Source organism: Podarcis melisellensis, assembly GCF_964234715.1.
Source record: "Podarcis melisellensis genome assembly, chromosome: 1".
NCBI lineage: Eukaryota > Metazoa > Chordata > Lepidosauria > Squamata > Lacertidae > Podarcis > Podarcis melisellensis.
In genome coordinates this window covers 30,319,068-30,344,108 of record NC_138528.1, presented here as the reverse complement: position 1 = coordinate 30,344,108, position 25,041 = coordinate 30,319,068, and the positions used below count along the sequence as shown (strand labels likewise).

The following is a 25,041-nucleotide window of genomic DNA, read 5'->3' as shown; positions in this document are numbered from 1 at the left end:
ATGCATTTCTGCTTATCGTTCCCAATCTCCCATTTGGTATCCAGCACTTGGGGCTTTTCCCAGGCCACATCACCTCGTTGGCTACACCCCTCACTGGACCTATTCTGCACCATCTCCAGTTCTTCTGCTTGGCTGGCATACCGTCAGCTGTAACAAGGCTTCTTGCTTACCTGTAGGGAGGAGTTGTATGTACAGAAACCTCTTAACATTTGTGTGGCTGGAGTGTGGCCTACTATAGGAAGATAAGTTGCCTTGCCAACCTCCTTCATGTGCCCCCTGGAAGGTTGTCAAAGAGAGCAGAGCCGGCCCAGCAATGAGGCAGGGTGAAGCGTCTCAGGAGGTGGTGGAAGCGCAAAAGGATAGCTTTCTGTTTCACAAGCCATCTTCCACCATGTCCCAGGTTACTATCAACAATAAGTACAGCCCTCCTGTTGGCCTTCTTCCTTGTGGTGCCTGGCTTCTGTGCTGTTAGCTTTGGCACGCTTAAGTCCCGGACTCTTGGGGCCTTCCTGTGGAGAAACGTGGTGGAGTATACCTAGAATGTCTCTATGCCCTCTTATGAGTCTAGTCAATGGTACTCATGAAGAGCTTGAAGATGGCATAGGAGTAAGAGCTAAGGCCTTCTTTGTATGGCAGGCCCTCACTTAAAGGCCTAGTTATCCCAGGATGTTCTCTGGAGTTCTGAGGCTTTTTATATCCTCCAGGTTTCCCCAACCTTCATTCAGGCTGAGGCCCTGCAGTTGGACTCCTTCCCTCCCATCAGGCAGATGAATGACAGGGCCTTCCCTGCTTCTTCTAGCACAGATGGAGCCTTTGGGCAATGTTTCCTCAGTACCAAATGGCTTTAAATCCATACCAAGTTATTGGGACAATTGCACTATGAGCCAGGCTTTTGAGATGCATTATAAATATACCAGTGTGTTAGCATTTTGAGGCTTGGGCCTGGGCATTAACACCTAGGAGCAGGTTCCTAGCTGGTGGCTATTTATCTACTGCCATTTTCTGCAGTATATTCTGGCACAGCTGACCAGTTCCACCAGCATGTGATAAAGGAATGCAAAGATCTGTAGGCCCTGACTTGTGAGGCAGATGGGGATTTTTGTTTTACTTCTGATCAGCTAAGCATGGTCTGGTCTAATCTTTGTAACAGACTGTGCACAATTGTTTAGTATCTTTTTGGGGGGGTGGAGAAGAGGGCAGGTTGGGGAAGTCTGATATAGATTACCCGATTAGTGTTGCCATATTCTGGTGATCAACCCCCACCCCCACTATTTGGGCACCCTGCCACCCCACATCTCCCTCGCTCGCCCTCTTCCTGCTGCTAACCCCTTTACTATTTATACCCCACACATCTTACTGGGCTGCCCCAGCCACTCTGGGCAGCTTCCAACATATATAAAAACAGAATAAAACATTAAACATTAAAAAAAACCCACTTCCCTATATAGGATTGCCTTCAGATGGCTCAGGGATTGGATAACTCTATACCCTCTAATATTTATCCAATGAAAATCTAAGGAAATCAGGACATCCTAAGGAAAAATGGGACATTTTGGGATCAAATCAGAAAGCAGGACGGCTTCTCTAAATCAGGGACATCCCTGGAAAATAGGGACACTTGGAGGGCCTGTGAACCTAATTGTACCTCAGTTCTAACAATGTTCACTGGCATGCTATTGGAAACTTGTATGACTGAGCCATAATTATTGTTTGGTGAAAATAGAGAGGCAGCCTTGCATACATAACCATTCCCTCCACGAAAGGATCAGTAACCTTCAGCGAATGGCTGGTCTAGTTGTCATTTATTTGCCTCTCCAGGCAACTGTAAATATTCACCTGTCCCGGAAGAATGTAAAGGCTTGTGTCATTTTGAAAGACTCCACTCTTTGTGGATAGGTTTATCCCACACAGAGACACTGCTGTCTCCTATGTGGCATCAATTTCCTGAAGATTAACTATGGAAGGCAAGTTGATCACAGGTAGCAAGCACGTTTGACTTTGCTCTCTGCCAAGTCCTGATGAATGATCTACCTCCATCATTCTCTGTTCTGTGGGATCTGGGTCAACAGTACTCTTAGAGCACAACAGACTCATTCCTTCTCCCCGGGAAATCTTGGAATTTCACTGTTTGGCGAAGGCAGTGGGGAGAATCTAACAGGGGTAGCCAATGTGGTGCCTTCCCAAATGCTTTTTGGATTCCAGCTCCTATCACTGCTAGCCAGTGACAGTGGTGGCTGGCACAACATCTGGAGGACATCACATTGCCTAACCATGCTCCTCTAACAAAGAATTACCACAATTCTTTGGGCTATGACAGGATTCTTTGGGCCATGACAGTTAAATAGTTTCCATATATTTCTACCCACTTTGTATGTGCATATGCCCTTACTGTTATGAATGGATAACTTCATTAGGCACCAGCAAGCTTCCGTGTGGAGAGGTGCCAGACCCTTTTTAATGTGTGGAATTGATGAGGCAGATGGCGTGTGTGGTCAGGAGACAGAAACAAGGCAAGAGTTTGTAGCTTGTAATTGGCTAAATTTCCTGCACCACTTCCTTCTCTGCAGATCCATCCATGATTTTAAAATACTTGTTACATGAATAAGAAGTATTAGCTTCTGCAGCGTGGATACAGATACGGCTCAAAGGGCATTCCTTGTGCAAATGTATCATTGCAGCCTTCACAAACCTGATGCCCTCCGGCTGTTCTGGACTACAATTCCCATGAGCCCCTGCCTTCTCAGATGGGGTACATTGTACCTGGGATTGTGCTGTTTTGATTAAGGCAATGAGTAGACTTAGAAATAGCATCACAAATGGTAGTGCTCAAGGGCAATTCTGGGGATTGATACTCCCATCTCTCTGGAAAGCAGAGCTCTCCAAAACACTATTCTCCCCTATGAAATTCACTTTTCATAGCTAAGGGTGAATTCTTTCTTCCTAACTTTGCTTTGTTACCTTTTTTTGAGTAGCAGTAAGGATTAGGCACCATTGGTAAGAGAAAATGGAATGTACGTGTCCTTCTTTGGGATCTCTCCTTTCCTCTCGAGATATTTGGACCCAAAGCAAGAGCAGCAATGCTTCTCATATATTCATATATTCATAGAATCATGGAATTGTAGAGTTGGAAGGGAGCCTGAAGATCATCTAGCAATGCAGGAATATGTAGCTGTCCCAAACAGGGATCGAACCTGCAACCTTGGTGCTGGTAGTGGGTTCCTGCTGTCTGATGCCTTTGACCACCCCCTAACTGTGCCCCTTCTCTCTCTGATTTTCAGAAGACATTGGGGAAAGTGCCTCAAACCAGCACTGTGCCACTGTACGAGGAATCAAAATTCTAATGGTGGGAGACTGAGGACCAGCTGGCGCCACCACTAACTTCCATTCTCGTCTTTGACATCTGTACCTCCCACTACACTTGGTGTCGCCCAGCATCTGAGGACAATCTAGGAAGCTGCTGCTGGAAAGGAATGCACAGGACTTGAGTCACCCTCCCTGAGCCAGCTCCTCTGTCCTGGTGGCGTGTCCTGGTGCCCTTTCTGCCAAGGGACCAAAGGCAGCAGTTGCTAAGCGGAAGATAGCTTGTCTTGGCCATTGCAGCCAAATCACTGAATCCAGCGTTTCTTCCATTGCATGGATTGAGAGCGACCATTTGTTAATCCTGTTATGTGTCCAGCAGACCTACTGAATGGGATATGAAATGGATCCAGAGGAAGATCCTTGCTCCTCAGGGAGAACAAGAAAGCACTTGCTCTGTGAGCAGCCCAAACTGAAGAGCAACTCATGATTTGCCACTGGGGAAAGACCTCACTGGGAAGCTTTCTCCCCTTCAAAACGTCCTGTTGGTAGACTATATTTTAGTAAATCAAGCCCCGAGAAGATTCTTTTTAAAGTAACGGACGATAGTTTTGAAATGAGAATGCTCTCTTATTACCCAAATTATGGCAATACTCCAGAAATGTTATGGGGAAAATAGTTTTTAAAGAATATTTGAAAAGGACAGCCTGTCATAGGTTGCTTCCACACTACAGCTTTTTAGTATTATTTGAGGGGCGCATAAATTTAATTACTGGTTTCCTTGTATCATTTTATTCTTCTATAATTAAATAACACTGTTTTCAAAGAAAGCGGAAAAAAACGAAGTAAGAAAAGCAGTAACTAAAGCCCTGAACATAAGCTAACCAAAAAGTATAACGTATCACTAATTGTCCCAGCAGTGCTGGACAAGAAGCAATTAAACTTTGAGGAAACTTTAATCAAAGGCGTAGGAAGTCTTAAAAGCTTTGATAATGTTTTGCCAGCACACACGGGACAAGCAGCAACTGCAATTGCATTTTATTGCAAGAGGCAGGAAAAATGTCATAAAACAGGTCTGGGAAAAACACAGGACGACAACACAGGAAACACTGGAAATGCAACAATTTGGCAACACATTGCCAAATTTGTTAAGGATGGCTGTTTCAGAGAAATGGGCCAGTGTTGGAAGCAATCACAGTATGCAGTGGCTAGCTTTGTGGTTTATGGAAATTATTTAAACCAGATATATTTAATGGAAATTCGCCTTTGATCAGGGGAGGAAAAGTGCAGTTTAATTTATGGACAGAAGATGAACCTTGTGTATTTTGAAATGGTTATGAGTTGAACCATATAGAAATCCCCCACCCATCCCCATGCATACCACGATCATCTGAGACAGAGAAGTGCCGGTTCCAAATTAGAGTGCAATTTCCCTTCATTTTGAAGGCATCAAGTTCTACTGAATACCTATACAACTCTTAGTTTCATTGTTTGTTCAGATAATGTTGTATAGTATCTGTTGCCAATGTATTGGGAATTTGGGCTTGGTTTATGAGCTCTTTGACTAGGATGTGTCCTGCTATTATTTGGAAAGCACTGTGTAACTATAAAAAATGTATTTTTGTGTACATTAGCTACATAGTGCTACCTCAAATACTGTTCTAAAACCAATGAGCATTTGATGGTTTTAGAACAAATGCACAACACTGCTCCCTGCCCCCATAGCACTTCTAAATTGGACAAGTATCCTTATAATTTAATCTCATGCACAACAAGGCCCCCAAACTCAACTGGGAAAGCCAAGGCAGTCCCAGGTTGAAATCTCTGCTTGGTCATGAAGCCTCATTCATGACCTTGGGTCCTCCATTCTCTGTTAAGTCCAATCTACCTCTCAAGGTTGTTGTTGTGAGGATAAAACAGGGAAGAGGATATCATGGAGCTCCTTGAAGGGTTGGATACAAATAAAATAAATGCGTTGAAACTGATCTACTCACCCTCCTCTGTCTCTCTGGGATCTCAGGGATTGTCCACAACTTTGTCTTTCCTCTTTCCAATGAACGGTGCTAAACCTGTAGCTTGATGGAGGTAAGTTGTATCTGCTAACGTCTTTGTTTGAGGTCTAGCTATTCATATCCAGGCAATGTATGGCTATTCTTCATAGAAACAGGGGAAGTTAGCACTGAGGCTTTCACATTAATTGGCAGTAAGGAACTATAGATCCAATACCTGGCTTTGTATTATCCTCATTCGGGCCTGCCTACACACTCTTTGAATATACAGTGGTACCTCAGGTTAAGTACTTAATTCGTTCCGGAGGTCCGTTCTTAACCTGAAACTGTTCTTAACCTGAAGCACCACTTTAGCTAATGGGGCCTCCTGCTGCCGCCGCACTGCTGGAGCACGATTTTTGTTCTCATCCTGAAGCAAAGTTCTTAACCCGAGGTACCATTTCTGGGTTAGCGGAGTCTGTAACCTGAAGTGTCTGTAACCTGAAGCGTATGTAACCCGAGGTACCACTGTATTGCTTCCATTTCCTTATCCAGGGAAATCTGTCTAGTGCTATAGCCTATCTGAAGAGGTAGGTTCTGGGTCTGGCAGGTTCTTACACATGCAGCATTTTTATTTTTTTTAATGGTGAAGCATTAACTCTCCCAGCCCATGCAAACCCCGCCCCCCATGCTGCTCTTATCTTTTCTGGCTTATTGGCCAACAACCCAAAAGTGACCCATGAAGCTAATTCACTTGATTGCTCTGCTCATCACTTTTTGAAAGCTTGGAAAGGTGAATGTTAGAAGCAAATTGCAAGAAAGTCACTAGTGCACCCGTTTTTCGAATAAATCTGTGGCGCAACAAGGTCAGAGGGGTAGTAGATAGATCTGTATCTACTGATAGGTCTCTGAGTGGTCTGTGGTAGATTGGAATGGATTTCCAACTCCCTATTGTTGATAGTAGCACCGAAATCTCTCCCCCACCTTCCGCAATTATACTGGGTAACTTTCTGGGTAACCAGAAGTGGATTTTTAGCTCTTTTTCAGTTCTGTTACTCAAAACAAACTGAACTTAATTCTAAGGGTATGTCACTAGAGGAACACTGAGGTCAGAGGGAAATGAAATGTAAAAAAACAATCTAATGTGTTGAAACTTGAACTTATGTAAATAATTAGTGATTATTCACAGAACAGTATCGATGATAACACAAAGATGCTGTTATTGGTCAGGTAATTAGCACTTGAAATTAGCAGGGTAAAAACCCACTAACTTGCTTCAAGCCACACAAGTGATAAATGTTAACAACTTGCTAAATTACAATTAATAGGTTTTATGCTGGAGTCTTCCTTCAACATTTGTTTACAAATGACCCTTTAAGGCCAGTAACAGTGTCTGAGATGTTAAAATATTCACTGAGCAGCTTCTGATTACTGCCCTTTCTAATGCCATTATTGTGTCTATTATTTTGGGTGTTGGGAGAAAGTAACATGGGGGGGTGCTCCTCTGTGAGTGGGTGCTTTGGGTTCAGAGTCTTTTAAATAACTAGTGCTCTGGCACAGTCTGGGAATGCCTGTGCTAGTCTTTTAAGTTCAAACGGTTAGGATACAGCAATGTTCTGATAGCATCATTCATGCTTGGGCTGACACCAAATGCCTTGTTTACTTAGCTATAAATGGATGCCTGATCCAGTGAGCTGATGCAGTTCAAAGGTGGCTATACCTGGCAAGAGGCCAAATCCCTTTCGTCTGTTTTCATAAAAGATTTTTAGAAACAAATACCACCCAAGCCTGATGCCTCAGTTAAGGATGCGAATTCTGTATGCTACAGCTGATTTCTAGCTCCATCCTGCCTCTCTGTGACCTACAATGGTATTGTCTACGTTTGTTCTGGCTTTTGTTGTTGCTTGGTGGGCTCACAGACATTCTCATATGTTCACCTATGAACTTTGGGAGCACTATGCATACTTGATCTTGATGCACCTTCCAGGTTTGTGTTTTTTTAGTTAGCCCCTTTTCTGTGCAATAAAACACATACAGTGCAATGTTGCACATGCTTAGAGTTTGGTATAGTATGAATTCAGTGTACCGTCATCTTCTAGCAGCATGTTTAGCAGTACTTTTAGCTTTGGTCCAAGCTGGGCTACCTGGAATGCAACTTTCCAAGAGCTGTGCAGCCTCAAAAGATGCTGAGGGAAATGACCCCCATTCTGTATTACAATATTCCGTAAGTAAGTCAGATGCACTGCCTTAATAGAGCTAAAATCTCACCCTCCTTATGTTCCACCGTATTCTGAACAACCTAAGAGTAGCACATTAAATGATTAAGACCAGCATTACTAATTTCCAATTTTTATTTTCAGTTTCAGTAGCTTAGTATACTTATTTGCATTGCAAATTACTTCAGCTGGACTAAATACTGAGCAGCTGGACTAATTATTGAGCAGCTGGACTAAATACTGAGCACCATTACCAACAAGATCAGAATCCCAATTTCACCTGTTAGCATGCACTTAAAAAAGGGAAAATCAACCCTTTAGCATTCGTTCACCACCCCGATTGAAAGGACAACTTAACTTACAAAGATCTGTTCAGCACCAAAATGAAAATGGGCAGCCTGACCCTTTGATGAAATAGGTTAGTATCTCACCATCCTAAGATACCTAGAATGCAGGGGATATCACTCAGACTGTGAAGGGGTCAGCTGCCTCTGGGCAATTCTTTCACAAGTGTCTCTCCAAGGCATTTACATAGCTGAGGCAGATGCTCCTGGAATTTTGGCACTCCGGGCCATTGCCTAGTTTGTCTCTAGGTTGGGCCGGCCCAGCACTAACCTATAACAAACATATAAGAACGTGAAGAAGAGCCTGCTGGATCAGGCCAGAGGCCCATCTAGTCCAGCATCCTGTTCTCACAGTGGCCAACCACTCACAAGCAGGATTTGGGCACAACAGCACTCTCTCCACGTATATGCTGTACTCTAGTAAAGAGATGTGTCCTCATCTTTGTGACTTCAGCAGCAGGCCTTCCAGTTAATAAGACAACATTTTAGGAGGAGGTGACCTGGCCCTTTTTTTGTAGCAGCAGTGAGAATCCAATCTGTCTACTTGTCTCTTCAAGTCCTCTGTTCTACATGGTTCCTACTTCTATCACCCAAAAACTATGCAATAGTATTTTTTTTAAAAACTAGTTTGCTATGCCAGGCTTCTTTTCCAAGCCTGAGGTTTGGTCTAGCTCTTTTCATAAGGCAGTCAAGAAAAGTACTATACAGAAGTCGCCTGCTTACGCTTGAATTTAGTGTGCCAAATGGAGACTTGAAGGAAGTACACAACTACCTTAGGAAGGAATAAGAGGACAGGTGAGGGAAATAGGGAGACGTTATCTAGAACGACAGCCTGTTCTGTTAAAGGGGAAATTGCCAAAGCAGATTCCCCAGAACCTAAAATGAAAAATACAAAAAGTCATGTTACCTCTTGCTAAGGAGTGAGACAGACAGGCAGACAAAAAAAACAGACAGACAGAAAATCTGATATCTCTCCTTTTCCCTACCAGATAAAAAGAAGCTGTAGTTCTGCACAATTTTTGGCTGTTTATTGAAAAACCATGCTTATAGACAAACACACAGCTACTATGTGCCATGATGACTTTGGTTTGGCCTCTTCCCACAATACCAGTCTCCCCTGGATTTTGGGCAGCGCTACGTTTCCCCTCCCCTGCAAAGGTGATGGGGGCAAGATATCTATAGCCCTCTCTTCCCTTCCCACCACCAGAACTGAGGATGCTTTAAGAATCATAGAGTTGGAAGGGATCCCCAAGGGTCATCTAGTCCAACCCCCTGCAATGCAGGAAGGCACCCTCCACCAGGGAAACCCACACCCAGTTTAGAACAGCTCTTCAGGGCTCCACGTGTGGCACTGGTCGCAGGTCAAGTACTGCCTGTTCAGATCAAAATCAACGGCAAACAAAAGAAAGGATGACTGAAGTCCCAAGAACGATCTGACCACTTGCAGGGTACAGGATGAGGAGGGAAAGTCAAGGAGGCAATGTGGTAGTAGACACTGGACGATGGCTGGGAGGCTGATATGGGATCCGTAACTTCAGTTCCGTTTCTTGAGCTGCGATGTTGCTTCTACTTCAAGATATTGCAGCCCAATCAGCATACCCAGGATGGAGAAACCTGAGACAGATGGAAAATGAGAGGGAGCAGAGGACATTGCTACCCCTTCTACATCTTTAGGAGGCGCTAGTTGCATTTGGTTACTAAAACCCCCATTTCAGCTCTGTTCAGTTATGAAGCTTACTTGCTGGCTTTGGCCATATCAGTGTCACTTAGCCTGTCCAACCAACCCATCGCAGGGAAAGTGTGAGGGTAAGTTTGTGATCTTCTCAGGGGAAAAGCAGGCCACAGCTTTAACAAGCCAAGCACCAGGCACCAAAGAATGGGCTCTACTTACTTGCCACCATTAGGGGTGCCAAGACACCGATTGTTGCAGCTGCTGTGCCATAAATAAACACTTCAGAGAGGAAGTGGCCGAGGGCAAGGAAGAAGGTGAAAAGTGTGATGTTATAGAGGCTGCCGGAGAGAACAAAAAAATGAGAATTATTGCAGGCCACAGAGAGACGCCGACAAAGAAATTAAGAGCCAAGGAGTTAAAAAATACACAAAGCAAACACACTCACGTTTTTGCACTATGTCAGCGACAGCCAATATGATGATGCCTTCAAAATGCTGTTGGACTCCAACTCCCATGAGACCCCACCAGCGTGGCCAGTGGTCAGGGATAATAGAAATTGGAGTCTAGGAACATCTGGAAAGCACCACACTGGCTATCTGGTAATACAGGTACATGCTAGACTGGCTTCTGCATTTCTTGGAAATGACAGAGAGCCTCTTTCGTTGCTCAAATGGCAATTCAGATGAGCTGGTTCAGTCCATCTTCCACCCACTAGTCACCACATGGGATATACGGCCTTCCCCAGGCTGATTAATAGGATTAACAGCATGGATGGCAAGGGGTGCACCAAGTTGTGGTAGCTGGTATTGCTTTGGTTAAAGCAAGATGGATAAAAATCAACTGGGAATTTTATTTTAAAAGTATAGTGACTTCGAGAATAACCAGGTTTGAAGTGACCCTCGATTTACCATCAAAATGTTGAAAACCTACACATACAGCACAACCCTAAATGTCTTCCCAGAAGTACATCCCAGCATTGCTCACTCACCTGCACGGTAAAAAATTACTTTGGTATTATCTAAATCCCTCTTCTTATTAGGGCTAAATTGACATCACAATTGGAAAAGAACTGGGGACAGGTTTCAGACTTGCCGCGTAACTCTGGGGAAGCAAACAGACCGAGTGCCCGTTCTCCTTTAAAAGTACACCTCACCTTGTCGAATGACACAGTACAAATAGCTCCCTCTCAGCATGCAGCTCCTTGCCACTCTGGAAAATGGGAGATGAAGCTGCCAACTTCGATGATTAAAAAAAAGAGAGCTACTGTGGCTTTTCACACATTATTCCTGTCGAGCCAAAAGAGTGGAAGGAGGGTGAACTGGCTTGCATCTCTGGAACAGACTCCTCAGCTAAACTCTTATCAGTTATGCTTGCACAGAGGGTAATGGGGACAGCATAGTGCTTTGAAGCCATGGAAGTATTACTAATGAATGAGGATGCAATGGCTACATTTTACTTTAAGTATGTTTGCAGCACTGGCAGTTTAAAAAAGAATTGCAATCCAAAAACCTTGCCCTGTGAAACTTAATCTGTGCTTTCAAGTCCACATCTTTCTCTGTCAATAAGTGACATTTAAATTGTGCTTGCAAATGTATTATTTCAATCATGGTCATTTTAAATAAATATATGAAACAGAAACGAAAACTCTGGTATGTTTATAAACTGTATGCCATTTGCTTCCCAGTCCTAGGCCATCAAGGTTGAAACCCCAACTCGAGCCATGGTGCTTACTGGGTAACCTTGGGCCACTCACACTCTTTCAGCCTAATCTTCCTCACGGGGTTGTTGTGAGGATAAAATGTGGAGGAGAGAAATGTGTATGCCAGCTTGAGCTCTGTGGAGGAAAGGTTGATCTAGAAATGCAATAAATAACGCAGATCGTGCAACTAAAATCAAACTGTTTCGTGTAACTGAGGATGCTTTAACCAGGACTGGGATGATGGAGGGCAAGGGGGGAAAGGAAGAAGAATGGTCTTCATCCTGATGCTTATAAACATGTCAGTCTTACTGATTTCAGTACAATTTAACTTTCTGGTAAGTGTGCTTCACTGTCACACTGCTTCATCTGCCAGCGGAATAGGAAGGCAAAGGAAGGGAACCCTGTCAATGCAGATGAAAGAGTGATGAAATTGCAAGTAACAAGGGAAAGGAGTTTGTGGGGGTAGATTTTTAAAAATGTCAAGATCAGGAGCAGGCGGTCTATTGCAGAGGACTGAAAGCTATTGTGGGTGAACTCAGAGCTGTGCTTCCTTATAGAGATCCCATATGCCCAACTTGCTATTTTTATAAATTTCTCCAAGCAACTGTCCAACCAGACCTCAAATGCTCCCACTTGCTTTTCTTTTATAAAAAGGTTACCAGCTTCAAAAGCTCTTTGCATTTATCCTTCAACTGCTCCTTTAACAGTTTGTTACTTTTATCACAGGAAGCCTTCCACTGGCAGTTAAAGACCAAGACAGTAGGCTGTTGTCCCATCTTAAGCCTCCTGCAGAAGCTCTCCTGACCTCTCAGACAAGCAAACTAGGTCTCTTAGCACACACAGTGCCAAGCAAATGCTGATGTCAAGCCAAACAGAAACATAAGCTCAGCCCATTCATGCATATGGCTTTCTTGGAAATCACTGACACAAAATATATGAATGGAATAGAAGTTCCAAAAACAACTTCCAACAGAAGATGACTGAAAGTGTATTTGCGAGCTATCCAAATATCACCAAAAGATAGGGTGAATACCTAATTAGAGTGTTTCCACTTTTGATTCCAGACCTCTAAACAAACATGCGCTGTAGAATAACTACCTACATTTTGATTTTGCATCAGTATTATGCTAAACAGTCTTTCCTTCATGCCTGTGCGAATGAAGCATTTCAAGAAAATAACACTTGTTGCCTCAAATCTACAAGCTAAAAAAGTTTAGGATAACCAAGAGGGAGTCAGGCAGTGACACCATGAGGGTCTGTGCCAGCCAGATTATTCCGTCTTGTCACATAACCAACACCATCAGCCACATGTGAAGGAAAAAGAAGGGCATGGGGAGGGTTTTATTTTCATTTGCTGGTATAAGATGTGTAAAATTGTAAATCGGCTCTAGCGCCTTGGCAAAAAGGTGGCATAAAAACCAATAAATAAATAAACCATTGCCCCTCCAGATAAGTGTTGGACTACAACTCCCATCTTCCTTGACCAAGGGCCATGCTGGCTGGGTCTGATGGAAGGTGGAGTCCAACGACACTTGGAGGGCCACAGGTTACCAACCCCAGCTATAGGGGAATAGAAAAGAGTTGCTGTGGCACCTAAGTGTGTACATGATTGGGGGGTGGGTAAGACAACCGCCCCCCCCCTTTAGCATTTATTGTACATACGTCTTGTTGCGGATATCAATGGCACAGTAGCAGCGAATTACAGAGGAGAGTAAGGTCCAAATGCCAAAGGTCCGAGCCTGGAGGCCATTTACTGTGTAGAGATAACAAATATAGAATTACTAGGGTCTGTCGCCCCTGCTTGCTCCGCTCACTAACCCCACTGACCCCTTCGTCCACCCCTCCTCCCTTTGCACATGACCAACCTCCTTTTATGCTTGCTGACCCCTTACCCATCCCCTCACAACCCCCTCCACAGTTCAGCCCAAGCCCCTCTGCCCATTGCTCCTGCCAGCCCACACCATCTTTTAAAGGAGGGGTCAAGGGCTTTGCAGAGCAGTTTGGCAAACTCCAATGTGATGGCAGGCAGGTGGCCAAGGAAACCTGTTTAACAATGGGGCAGGCACTTCACCAAGCAGTTTAACAAACCACTCTGTGAAGCACCTGCCCCTCTCCTTTAAGCCTTACTGCAGCAATGTTTAACTGGTGGGAGGAGGACGACCATTTGGGAAGCGCTTTCCAAAGTGGTTTGCAAAGTCGCTCTGTGAAGCACATCCTCCCATTTAAACAGCTTGCCTAGGCTGCCTGCCACCAAGTCGTCTACCTGCCTGCCATCATTGTGGAGTTGACAAAGGCAGCCAAATAACTGCAGCATAACAACCATACATTCTTACGTATATACGGGCGGGGGGCAACTATCTTTTCTGATACTCTCCCAGTCTAGGCAAAGCTAAGCAGTAGTTATGGATAGGACTCAAGACTAATGGAGTTGGAAAGCGGCGTAGGGGTCAAGGTCTTTCCAAATGATGGAGTAATGCTACTATCAATACACAAGGGAGCAGGGAAAATGCTACTGGCAATTAATTAAAACTACTTGTTTACTTGAAGTTTGGTTTACGGGTTCTTTAGCTGAAGCCAGAAAATCCCTGTTTCTACACATAAGGGTATATGGTTGTGTTTGGGATGGAAGGACTAGTCTTAAAACATGTAGATGAGCTATTCAGCATTGGACAGGAACGCATGTATAGCTTTGAAGGGGACAAAAATCTAGAAAAGGTGGCAGTGAATTCAAAATGGTGTAGAAGAGCTTAATAATGTGCCAGGCAGTGCTTCAGTAGGTGCCTATACCTCTATCATAAGGTCTATTCTGCATAAAGAGACATCCATAATATCTGCACTTGCTGGGCCAAGAGATACCTTCTACTAACAATTCTGGTTAGTGGCTTGAATGCTGTTCAACAGTGATTGTCTGCAATGGGAACTTTTGCTGGGATGATGTCATCTGGGTGGTTGAGTGCCAGCAGCACAGTCTTTTCAGATGGACCATAATATCTGGAAATGCCCAAAGCTCATAATATGGCAGGATTTGCTAGACTCTTCTTATACTGCAAGTATAATTGTGTTACATAAGTGTCTGAGATTGTATTTCTTAGATGGGCAAATATAGTGGATTGGCTGATTGTAGAATCAAAGGACATGTGGAACTGTGCATTCACTTTGAAGCAAATAAGCCCATAAGGACCCATGGAAAATGCTCGTTTTAGTACTGCAGTAAATGCTTGAGACCACTCCAATGTGGATATGGAACTGCACTATCTTCTGTGATAATGCATTATGAGGGGACAGAATATCACTACGGGTGGAAGGCAGATTAATGGAAAGGGCTTTAACTCAATGGCAGAGCACATGCATAGTATGCAAGAGGTCTCAGGTTCAATCCCTGGCATCTCCAAGAAGGGGTGGAAAATTCCTAAGTCTGCAACCCAGTAGAACCAATGCCAGTAAATCACATCAGGATAGGTGGACCAATGGATCAATTTGGTATAAAGCTGCATCCTATGTTCCTAAGGGCTGTCTGACACATTTGCAACTATGTGGTCTTATATTTATTTCACCACATACACATGCTTCAGAAAGCTATAATGGGCCCCTGCTCTTCATTTCATGTACAAATAGTGAAACAAACACAAGCCTCTTTTTTTACACATCATTGAGGTTTTGGTATACCAAAGGTACACAGAGTGTTTCACCTAAATTTGTAACACGTTTAGTGGCCTTCAAGCTGTCACTGTTCAAGCAAAAATAGCACTAGCCACCTCTAGAAGTTTAAGTAAGCAGAAGGTGGGTTATTTTGAAATCTGAACACAAATTTGCAGAGCTCAGGCAAGATAACCCAGAATTAAGGTTCCAGCATTTCTTGAGTGCAAAAATGACAACCTGTGCATCTTACCGAGGCTTGGTTTGCCAGTGTATAGTTTCTCAGAGAGGAAACTGTGATCTCTGAAGCTTTGCAGTGTGTTCCCCATGGCAATAATGGACACCATAACTAGCCAGCTACGGAGTACATTCAGGAAACGGCTCATCTTGAAGTGTCAAAACACAATCTGCTAACGGGAACAAAGACAGAATCCAGAATTCACAATGCTTCCATGCATCATAATTCAGTCACCCTCCTTTAACTAATGTAACCTTTCCTCCTAAAGTAGTGTAAAGGGGCTTCATAAGAATCACAGCAAGGGCCATAAGCTTATTTTATTATTCCCCTTCATCCAATTTGTCCTATACGATAGCATTCCATAATAATTACAAAGATGGAAATCTCTCACACGCATCCTCCACAAAGCCACTGGCCTTTCTTCCAGAGAGGACTGGTAGCTAGCTGTCTTTACTTTGATCCGCTGCATGCTGCCTTGGGGTTAAACCACAATGGACACAGCGGGGCTTATTTCACAGTAAATACATTTAGGATTGGCTATTGGAGAGAGGATCAGCCTTGAGAAACCATTTTATGTTCAAAATCCTAATTTAATTTATAGCAGAGATAGCTGGCTGTCCAAGGGGGGGAAAGGGAGCACGAGGCACACATGGTTTTCCTATTAAGATGCTTAGCTTTCTGCCTATCCAGTTTAGACGATTGCATTTAGGAATGATGATCTTAAACGCTAACTCGCTTCTTTGCAGCCTTGTAGTTGGCCCTAGCATTAAAAGCATTCTCGCCCCTCTCCCACTGAAGGGACCAACGTTTGTACCTACAACGTTTGTCATATTTAGGAATGCCCTCAGCTCGCCCAAATTCAGTTCCCACGCTGCAATGCCACCTGCTCGCTTAACCTCCAAACCTACCAGCATCCACATCGCGCCTCTTCGTTATCCTCCACCCCTCAAAATGCAACCCCACCCATCAATGGACACCCTACATCGCCTTACCTGGTCCTCAGCCGCAGCAGCTCTCCACCCTCCCTCAAGCCAGAGCAGCAGCAGCAGCAAGCACCAGTCCCGCCTCCCCGCAACGATTAGCGCACTGTTGGAGCTTGCCTTCCCCTGATTGGCCGCTACGCCCATAGCTAGACCTCTCCTCCGCGCCACATGGAAGGGTAAGCGACTGCGCCAATCACACGCGTGGAACCCTTCTGAGGCGCTGTGACGTTTTCATCAAAGGCGGGGTTAGAAGAACCGACGGCGCTACGGCCTCCTCGGTTCATTTTCTTTCTTTCTTTTTTTTAAACAGGGGGAATCTTGCAAGACGCCATCTTAGCAGAGGCAGAGGTTCGAACGAACGGGCGAGTGTTCCTTTGTGCGCACGCGCTCGAGGAAGGAACCCGAGAGCCGGCGCTTGCGCAGACGCGTCTTGGGCGAGGGAGGGAACGGTTGCTTGTTGGTTGTTGTAGTAACAGGAGAAGCGCCGGCGGGAGACGCGGCTACCGGGCCCGAAGGGAGATGAAGCAGCAGGTAGGGCGCTGGGGGAGCCCGGCAGTGACGGCACTGGCAGCTGCAGAGCTTGCTTAGGCAGGCGGGTTGTGCTTGGGCGGCGGCAGCGTCTTCTCCCCTGCTGGACAGGAAGGACCGGGCAGGGGGGGGGGACCTGCCTTGGAACCGAGGGCGAGGGGCGCCTCTCGCCCCAACAGCCCCCTTTGGCCTAAATAGAGGGCCAGGCCAGGGCGGCCCGGCTGGCTGGCTGAGCAGCAAAGTTCGCGGAGTTCACATCGGTGATTCCTGAGGGCCACGTGCAGGACCGACTTTCCCCTCACACTTTCACCCCCTACAGACCCCGTTTGTGGGGGAAATGCGTCCTGTGGGAACGGTGTGCTCTTCACGTTGGGGCTGAGAGACGTCGCTACCCATTTGCAGTGTCCCCCCTTTCCCCCCCCCCCCGATGTTCCTGCCCCTCAATCCCTAGGGCTGCCCGATGAAAATTAAACATCTTATTTTGAGCAAACTCCGCTGGCAGAAAGCAGTTTTGGGTTGCGGAGCGATGTTATCCCACTGTGGTGTGTGGGGGGAGGGATTTGAGTTTCATTTTGAGGAAGGAACTGTAAGAAAGCTTGCTTCGGGCTGCCGGGAAAAGAGCCCCCAAAGTCACAGTAGGAGAGTGTGAACCGAATAAAAAGTTGATAAAGAAACGGTGCTGAGCTGAATCTGAGTTGAACTTCTCACAACCGGCAAGTTTTCAGCACAGGCGCCTCTCTCAGCTCTCCCCTTCCAGTCTATGGTATATTGTATAATCTTTCAAGCCGGTAGATTAGAGCCGGTGAATTAGTGGGCAATACATGTCAACGTGTCTGGGATAAGGATATATGTAACTGTCAGGTTGTGACTGGAGTGGATATTTTAAGTGTTGATTCCCATAGCAGTACAAGTAGAGGAGGAAGGCAATCATAGTACAACCTTCTGCCAGTTATTTATTCATTTAATTTTATCAGGTATATTTATAAACCTCTGAGCATCAAGATAATGCCATGCACTATACAGAAATACAAATAAAATAAGTAAGAATAGATAAGCGTTCTCAAAATGCAGGAGACACTGTTGACGTTTCTGCATGAAGTGCCTGTGAAAATGTGGCTTAGATCAATATTAAAGGTGGTCTGTTAGAGAGTATTAATTATTCATATTGGTATCCTCCCCTTTCTCTAATAAGCTCAGGGTGGTGTATCATATTTTATCCACTCAGCAATATTGTGAAATAGTAACTTCGCTCATAGGCATTGTGGTTGAGGGGGATTATTACCTATGTTCTTGATACCCAGATTCAGCACTCTTGTCATGACACCACCCTGACTTTCTTTGTAAGGGAGGAAATAATGCCAGGGTACTCCATATCTGCAGTTTACTCAAAGCAGTCATTTTGTTGCTGTTTTTGTTGTTGTTGTTGTTGTAGAAAACAGCACTGGTGGATAGGTTTACTGATTCTACGGGGGAGAGTTTGAGAGGCCATCGTTTCTGGGCTGTATGAAAACGTCCACAGGAAATGCCCGTTGGAATGGCTCGGGACTTGGAAGAAACAGATTCGTCCTCAGAGGAAGAGGAAGTGGTGGAAGGACCAGAGTAAGTTAACATGGTACCTGTATATGACATTGAAACTGTACATCTTGCATCTCATCATCCGTACTTGGAAGATTATTTCTCATCGTTAAAAAGGGGGGGATGTTGGTTGGTTACAATGCATGAAAGATCAGTATTCAACTTGCACCTGAGTATTCTTTTAGAGTCTGAAAAGCTGTGTTCTCCTGTAATTCTGGAGTCAGGAAGATGGAATAGTCATACATGAACATACAAAGCTGCCTTATACCAGATCAGACTGTTTGTCCATCTAGTCCAGTGTTCTCTACTCTGACTGACTGTGACTCTCCAAGGTCCTTCTTGCTCTCTGATCCTTTAACAGCATATAATAATAATAATAATAATAATAATAATAATAAATTTTTATTTATACTCCGCCCTCCCTGGCCAAAACCGGGCTCAGAGCGGCTAACATCAATGTATAACACATTAACATAAAATCAGGCAATCAATTAAAATACATCCTAAAATCAGATCAAGATCAGAATAAAATCCAGTCAGATGGCAACCCACAGATAAGGGTTGGGGACCTTAAATGCTCACCAGGCCCAGCTGTTTGTGCTGAACTTATATGAGCCTGTGAGAAAAATTGAGAGGCCACTGTCATGCATGTTCTTATGAAAGGGGAGAGGGCGTCAGACCCCAACCAAAGACCTGGCGAAACAGCTCCATGTTGCAGGCCCTGCGGAAAGATGTCAAATCCCTCAGGGCCCTGGTCTCTTGTGACTGAGTGTTCCACCAGGCTGGGGCCATGGCTGAAAAGGCCTTGGCCCTGGTTGAGGCCAGTCTAATCTCCTTGAGGCTTGGGACCTCCAAGATGTTATTATTTGCAGACCGTAAGATCCTCCGTGGGGCATACCAGGAGAGGTGGTCCCGTAGATATGAGGGTCCTAGGCCATATAAGGCTTTAAAGGTTAAAACCAGCACCTTAAATCTGATCCTGTACTCCACCGGGAGCCAGTTCAGCTGGTATAGCACTGGATGAATGTGATTCCGCGGTAAGGACCCCATAAGGAGTCTCACTGCGGCATTCTGCACCCGCTGGAGTTTCTGGGTCAGCTTCAAGGGCAGCCCCACATAGAGTGGATTACAATAATCAAGCCTGGAGGTGACCGTTGCATGGATCACAGTGGCAAGATCAGGGCGAGAGAAGTAAGGGACCAACTGCTTAGCACGGCGGAGATGGAAAAATGCCGCTTTTGTTGTAGCTGTAACCTGCACCTCCATAGAAAGGGCGTTGTCGAAGATTACACCCAGACGCTTCACAGAAGGCGGTGGCATTAATTGTGCCCCTGCAAGAGATGGGAGTTGGCCCACCAGCCCCATGTTGTCCTGACCCAGCCAAAGGGTCTTTGAATGATTTAACTTCAACCGGCTCCCACGCAGCCATCCAGCCACAGCTTCCAAGCACCTGATCGGTGTGTCTGGAGCCAAGTCAGGATGGCCGTCCATCTACAGATAAAGTTGGCTGTCATCAGCATACTGATGGCAGCCCAAACCAAAACTCCAGACAAGCTGGGTGAGGGGGCATATAAAGATGTTAAAAAGCATCGGGGAGAGGATTGCGCCCTGCGGCACTCCACACACCATGAGGTAGAGTGAGACAGCTGCCTCAGGTGGCAGAGAGCTCTGTGTGTGTGCTATGCAAACATTTCCTGCATCCACTAAACTAGGCCCCTGCCCTCAGGGTGCTGTGGAGGATGTTGAAATAAGATTAAATGGTTTGCTGAGCTATTGTATGTATAATAGACTCCGGGGAGGCAACTTTTTGCCCTTTGCAATATGCCTTTGGCTGACTCTGGCTTTTTTCTGAATGGTTATCTTTAATTATCACCAATTTTTATGATCTTGTTATTGATCTTCTTTAACAGATACTGCCATGACTTACTAATGGGTCCTTTGGTGGTTGCCACCAACCCCCTCTCTTTCCCCAAGTCTTTTGGAGTGTATGGAGAACTCTGAAAGGTGGAGGTTATTCTCTCACCTGTGCTGTGGTTTGGAAAAAACTTTGTTGTTTCTTATCCAAAGTACAAGGCAAGTGAGATAAAACTCTGCTTGCTAGAGAGTGAGTGGTGATCTGTGCTCATCTGTATTTATGTTTAGAGAAGATGAGAAACATCAAGTGATTTCTTAGCTTCTCCAAATTGTTTGTACTTGAACATCCATCTAACCTGAGAGCCTGGACAGCTCTGGATCTGTCAATGCTTGCAGGTAAATAGAAGATGATACTGAAATACAAGAGCTTTGAGAACCTTATCCTGTTTCATATGCTGTATTTGCAGAGGTCTGAATCTTCTAAAATGTTAGCCCTGAGCCATAGAGAAATGGTACAATAGAGAAAAAACCTCTTGCTAACCAGTCATGCTACTAGCATCAAGTGGCAGCAGTATCTATCCCTGAGTAATACGTGTGGCTCTTCTATCCCAGCTTGTCTCTATAAGATCATTTCCATAGTATTAAGAATTGAAAAATGGGACGCCGGTGGCGCTGTGGGTTAAACCACAGAGCATAGGACTTGCCGATCAGAAGGTCGGCAGTTCGAATCCCCGTGACGGGGTGAGCTCCCGTTGCTCGGTCCCAGCTCCTGCCAACCTAGCAGTTCGAAAGCACATCAAAGTGCAAGTACCCTCCAGTGGGAAGGTAAACAGCGTTTCCGTGTGCTGCTCTGGTTCGCCTGGAAGCTGTTCGCCGGCTCCCTTGGCCAGTAAAGTGAGATGAGCGCCGCAACCCCAGAGTCGGTCACAACTGGACCTTTACCTTTACCTTAAGAATTGAAAACTGCATTATTTTCTCTTCCCTCCCGGTTACTTTTTACTTTTGTAGTATGATTATTGGATTGTTGGCCAGAGGGCAGGTATACTTGTTTTTAAATATCTGTACAGTGTTTAGACTGTAGGTGTTCTAGAAGTGATAATTAATAACTTTATCTGGTCACTTGAACAACCTTACTCTCTCAGCTGTCTTTTATTTGACTACTGATATACACTGTGAACACTATTTTTTCTAAGGTTGCTATTCTAATTTATTTAAATAAGTAAGAGTTTTGCCCGCTGACTTGAAAGGATCGTGGACCACACTTCAAATTGGGTGGGAATGCCCATAAAACTTTTCAGGTATCTTCTCCGCCTCTCTCTCTCTCTCTGTGTTACATCCTGCTAGAGATTCTATGTACAGTATTCTTCTTATTGAGGCCCAAATCTTCCTTCCTTCCTGCAACCAAATCTGCTTTGGCAGGCATTTGCTTTTTGTCTGAAATACCACACTGTGCACAGAATAGCATGGGATAGCATGGGATCAGTGCCACAGTTGTAGGGATCTCCAGTCTGCATGTCCAGACATCTTTCTCAGTATACTTCAAGCAATACTGAGCTGGTTGCAGTGCGTAGATGTCTGGATTATTCTCTAGGCAGTGACTGCTGTCCTCCAGCATGTTATTCCAGGAAACTGAGGGTCATGAAGAGGGTGAGTGTTAGTGTCTGAGCTGTGGTGTCCTTAGTGTAAATCCTCAGAACAGGAATTAGCCTAAAGTACCTTCCTTCAGTCTCGGCTCTCTTCCCACTTACATAAGGTGTTAGAGTAGGCATGAAAAATATTTGACTTAACATCTTTGCTTGACTCAACTCAGTGTTCAGGGTGAACAACCTGGGGCATCAGAGGACACAAAAATGTTCTTCATGCTGACATAGTGGTGTGGGAGTCTAATAATCAAAAGAATCCTGTGTAAAGGAACTTAAGGGAAAGGAAGTGTACAACTGTATAATCACCTTCAGTGATTGACCCCTTGCAGTTTATGCAGATAGAATTGTCCTAGACTTCGGCATGTGTTCACATGAAGGCAAATGGTTATTTTTGTGATGGGTCTGTAATAGCTTATTTGCATTTGTAAGTCATATTGAAAATATGCTTGAGAGCTCTAGCTAAGCAGCATGCTGCATATAATAATTTGCATGCTCCATCTATAGGTGGAAAATATTTAATGTTGGTGGACATATTGTATATGCCATGCACTATTTTTTTAAATTCTGAAATAATTAAATGTGGGGAGAGTGCTGAAATATTGATGTGCTGACAGCACTACATAGACTATCAAGCATTTTGGCTTCCTTCCTTGTGTAACATATGCTTGAATGGCCTGCTATCACATTTACAGTTTACAGCAATGATGTGAGAACTGGAAATCTCTTAAGAACAACAGTAAACTAAAGCTGCTGTTTTTAGGACTATTAAGGCAGCAGCTTAAAAGTACACTGTAAATGCATTGCTTTGTATTTGTAGCAAGAAACATTCTTATTCTTGGTTTGCTTGTCAGTTTATGTACCTGTATAGTATACTCTTAAAGAACAGCATGTTTTTCTTCATACTTAACAAAGGCAAAAGTGCCTACCTGCAACTGAGTCCTTGTACATCCTAATTTTCCTTCCTGTTCCTGTGTTTTTGTATCATTTTGTTCTTGGGCAGAATGTAAGCCATGTAGGAGATCTCTTAATTTACTGCTCCCCACCTCCCAGCTTGGGACGCGGGTGGCGCTGTGGGTAAAACCTCAGTGCCTAGGACTTGCCGATCGTATGGCCAGCGGTTCGAATCCCCGCGGCGGGGTGAGCTCCCGTCGTTCGGTCCCAGCTCCTGCCCACCTAGCAGTTCGAAAGCACCCCTAAGTGCAAGTAGATAAATAAGTACCGCTTTATAGCGGGAAGGTAACGCCGTTTCCGTGTGCTGTGCTGGTGCTGGCTAGCCAGAGCAGCTTCGTCACACTGGCCAAGTGACCCGGAAGTGTCTTCGGACAGCGCTGGCTCCCGGCCTCTAGAATGAGATGAGCACGCAACCCTGGAGTCGGACACGACTGGCCCGTACTGGCAGGGGTACCTTTACCTTTACCTCCCAGCTCATATGTTATTTTGGAGAGAAAAGAGGTGAAACTGGTGTGAGGGGAATATCTAAGCGTTCCTCCTTTCTGTTTCTAACATGTCTTTTAGCACAGGGTAATACTGGAAGATGGGTATATAATGCCTCCTATCTTAATAGAAACTTGTTGTGAAGTTTTTGGTGCATGCTGTATAGTTATCAGACCACCCAAATATCCAAATTTTAATTTTACGTAATAGAAATATTGATAAAACAAAAGCATTTCTGCATATGATGACTTGCTTAATTTATAAGTAAGAATTTCCTTTTACATTGCCACATGCTATACCCTGGCTTTTCTTCTTCCAACTCCACTTTTTCTTATTTTTCTGCGTTGCTACGCCTTTTGCTGTGTGGTAACTGTACAAATGTCAACATCTCTGTGTTTGAGCTGACATGTAACCTTAGTGTAGTAATGTGTTGCCATTTGTCTTGCTGAGGTGTTGCCTTAGCATGGGTTGCCACGATACCTGGCCAGTTTATAACTTGAACTGCACTCAGAAAATGTAAGGGTTTGTCTTGGAATAATTCTTTGAACAATCTAATGCTACATAAAATATCAAAATCATCTCTCTTTCCCTCATAAGCATTTTAATGCCTTGCTTTAAATGTTGGATCAGAAAAAAGGAAAAGAAAAATTGCTGTACACTTCAGCAATAAATGTTTGTCGTGAGAGGGTTAACTGCTGTTTTTATGTTTCTGAATCTTGAGGCTTATATTTACTTTTAAGTCGTTTTAATCTACATAGGGGTTGCTGTCTGCAGGTATTCTGACTCTCTTCATAATTAGCATTTTCCTGTATATGATCATAAATGTGTTTTGCCATTTTAGGGAGCACCCATGCATCATGTGGACAGGTGGATTCAGAAGGATCCCAATCCTGGTATTTCATGCAGAAGCTATTCTAACCAAGGACAGTTACATCCGCTTGATTGGGGGTAAATGTGGTTTTATGCAACTCATTATCTCAGCAAGAGTATATAAAATGAAATTACCTGTATATGATTTCTCTTCTTGTCATATAAATAAATGAAATAGCTCTTGACATATTAGAGTTATGTGTTGCTTTGACTATAAGTAAATAAATAAATAAATAAATCAAAACAGTCAAGTTACAACCTTCTAAGTTCCTAAGAGAAGAATTTAAACATGCTCTGAAAATGTTTGTTGACAGGAGTTAAAAAATGCTTAACATTGTTTGGAAGTCTAAAAAGTTCATAGGCTCTTTCTTGTGCAGCAACAGTAAATTAACTGATTAAACAAACATGTGGGAAAAAGAAAGAAAGAGGGAGGGCCAGGGTGAATTTTGTAATTTACCCTTATTGGTTTTGCTGCATCCCTAATAATAATAATAATAATAAATTAGTAGTAGTATAATGGAATGTGTCAAGTTCCCTAACACTGTTTCCCTTTGGCAGCCTTTGGCAGCCAGTGAAATATAATGTGGCTGGGGTGGTGTTACTAATTTGTGATACTTTCTTCACAGAGCGCTATCGCTTGTCTTTTAAGATTGTGAGAACAGACAGTCGCCTGGTGCGGAGCATTTTGTCAGCTCATGGATTCCGTGAGGTATGTTCATCAGGACTTGTTAAATATGAAGAGACTTAAAGTCCAATTATGTTTGCCTGCTCTTAAAGCCAAGAGACAGATATAGTTCAGAGCGTGGAGTGTGAAGATACAGCTGTTCAAACAAAAAGCATGACAAAGCACACTCCTGCATTAGGTAGCTTGTCATATATACTGTTTCTAATATGATTACTTTATAATGTACATTCCTTTTGTCTAGTATGATATTTTGAAACCTACAAATTGTATACATACCCAAAGAAACAAAGCATACCTGAAGAAACAAAGCTTGTGGAGGTGCATTAATACTGGCTGTGTGAATTGTTTTTGTTTTGGAATCTAGTGCCTTGATTGGTAG

At 44.1% G+C, this 25,041-nt stretch overlaps 3 protein-coding genes and 1 long non-coding RNA gene across 10 annotated transcripts in view; 3 read left to right on the top strand and 1 right to left on the bottom strand.

Moving 5' to 3' along the window:
- Positions 1–11,161, top strand: part of FLVCR2 (FLVCR choline and putative heme transporter 2) — a 48,970-nt gene extending 37,809 nt beyond the window's left edge. For 2 of the 3 annotated variants that reach the window (XM_081912725.1, XM_081912724.1), the window contains one exon: positions 3,279–3,887. In XM_081912725.1, the coding sequence (XP_081768851.1) occupies positions 3,279–3,341 (63 nt within the window). In that variant the 3' untranslated portion in view covers positions 3,342–3,887. Of the gene's footprint in view, positions 1–3,278; positions 3,888–10,378 lie in introns of those variants that run through there. The other variant, XM_081912726.1, reaches the window with a different exon arrangement.
- On the top strand, positions 4,053–7,615 carry LOC309372942. Its single transcript, XR_014169736.1, has 2 exons — positions 4,053–5,382; positions 5,876–7,615. It is a non-coding gene; the product is annotated as an uncharacterized lncRNA (long non-coding RNA).
- ERG28 (ergosterol biosynthesis 28 homolog) lies at positions 8,467–16,181 on the bottom strand. Of its 2 annotated transcripts, none has more exons than XM_081916136.1 (5): positions 16,083–16,181; positions 15,106–15,262; positions 12,879–12,969; positions 9,737–9,855; positions 8,467–9,459 (listed from the first exon to the last, which is right to left on the bottom strand). In XM_081916136.1, the coding sequence occupies exons 2-5, from the start codon at positions 15,236–15,238 to the stop codon at positions 9,380–9,382; spliced, it is 423 nt and encodes a 140-aa protein (XP_081772262.1). In that variant the 5' UTR covers positions 15,239–15,262; positions 16,083–16,181; the 3' UTR covers positions 8,467–9,379. The 2 variants fall into 2 exon arrangements, with proteins under 2 accessions (XP_081772262.1, XP_081772263.1); XM_081916137.1 differs by having other exon boundaries at positions 15,106–15,264; positions 16,086–16,172.
- A 276-nt stretch (positions 16,182–16,457) lies between these two features.
- The window catches only part of TTLL5 (tubulin tyrosine ligase like 5), a 108,458-nt gene continuing 99,874 nt past the window's right edge, over positions 16,458–25,041 (top strand). For all 4 annotated transcript variants that reach the window (XM_081909118.1, XM_081909120.1, XM_081909119.1 and 1 more), the window contains exons 1-4: positions 16,458–16,604; positions 18,034–18,200; positions 23,949–24,055; positions 24,604–24,686. In XM_081909118.1, coding sequence (XP_081765244.1) covers positions 18,124–18,200; positions 23,949–24,055; positions 24,604–24,686 — 267 coding nt within the window. In that variant the 5' untranslated portion in view covers positions 16,458–16,604; positions 18,034–18,123. The remainder of the gene's footprint in view (positions 16,605–18,033; positions 18,201–23,948; positions 24,056–24,603; positions 24,687–25,041) is intronic.

What these genes read in the sequence shown, in the direction of transcription:
- ERG28 (XM_081916136.1), bottom strand. Translation starts at nt 15,238, where the DNA reads ATGAGCCGTTTCCTGAATGTACTCCGTAGCTGGCTAGTTATGGTGTCC. An exon ending in CACTGGCAAACCAAGCCTCG is followed by an intron (nt 12,970 to 15,105) that starts GTAAGATGCACA and finishes ATCTCTACACAG; the next exon opens with TAAATGGCCTCCAGGCTCGG. An exon ending in ATTGATATCCGCAACAAGAC is followed by an intron (nt 9,856 to 12,878) that starts GTATGTACAATA and finishes TCTCTCCGGCAG; the next exon opens with CCTCTATAACATCACACTTT.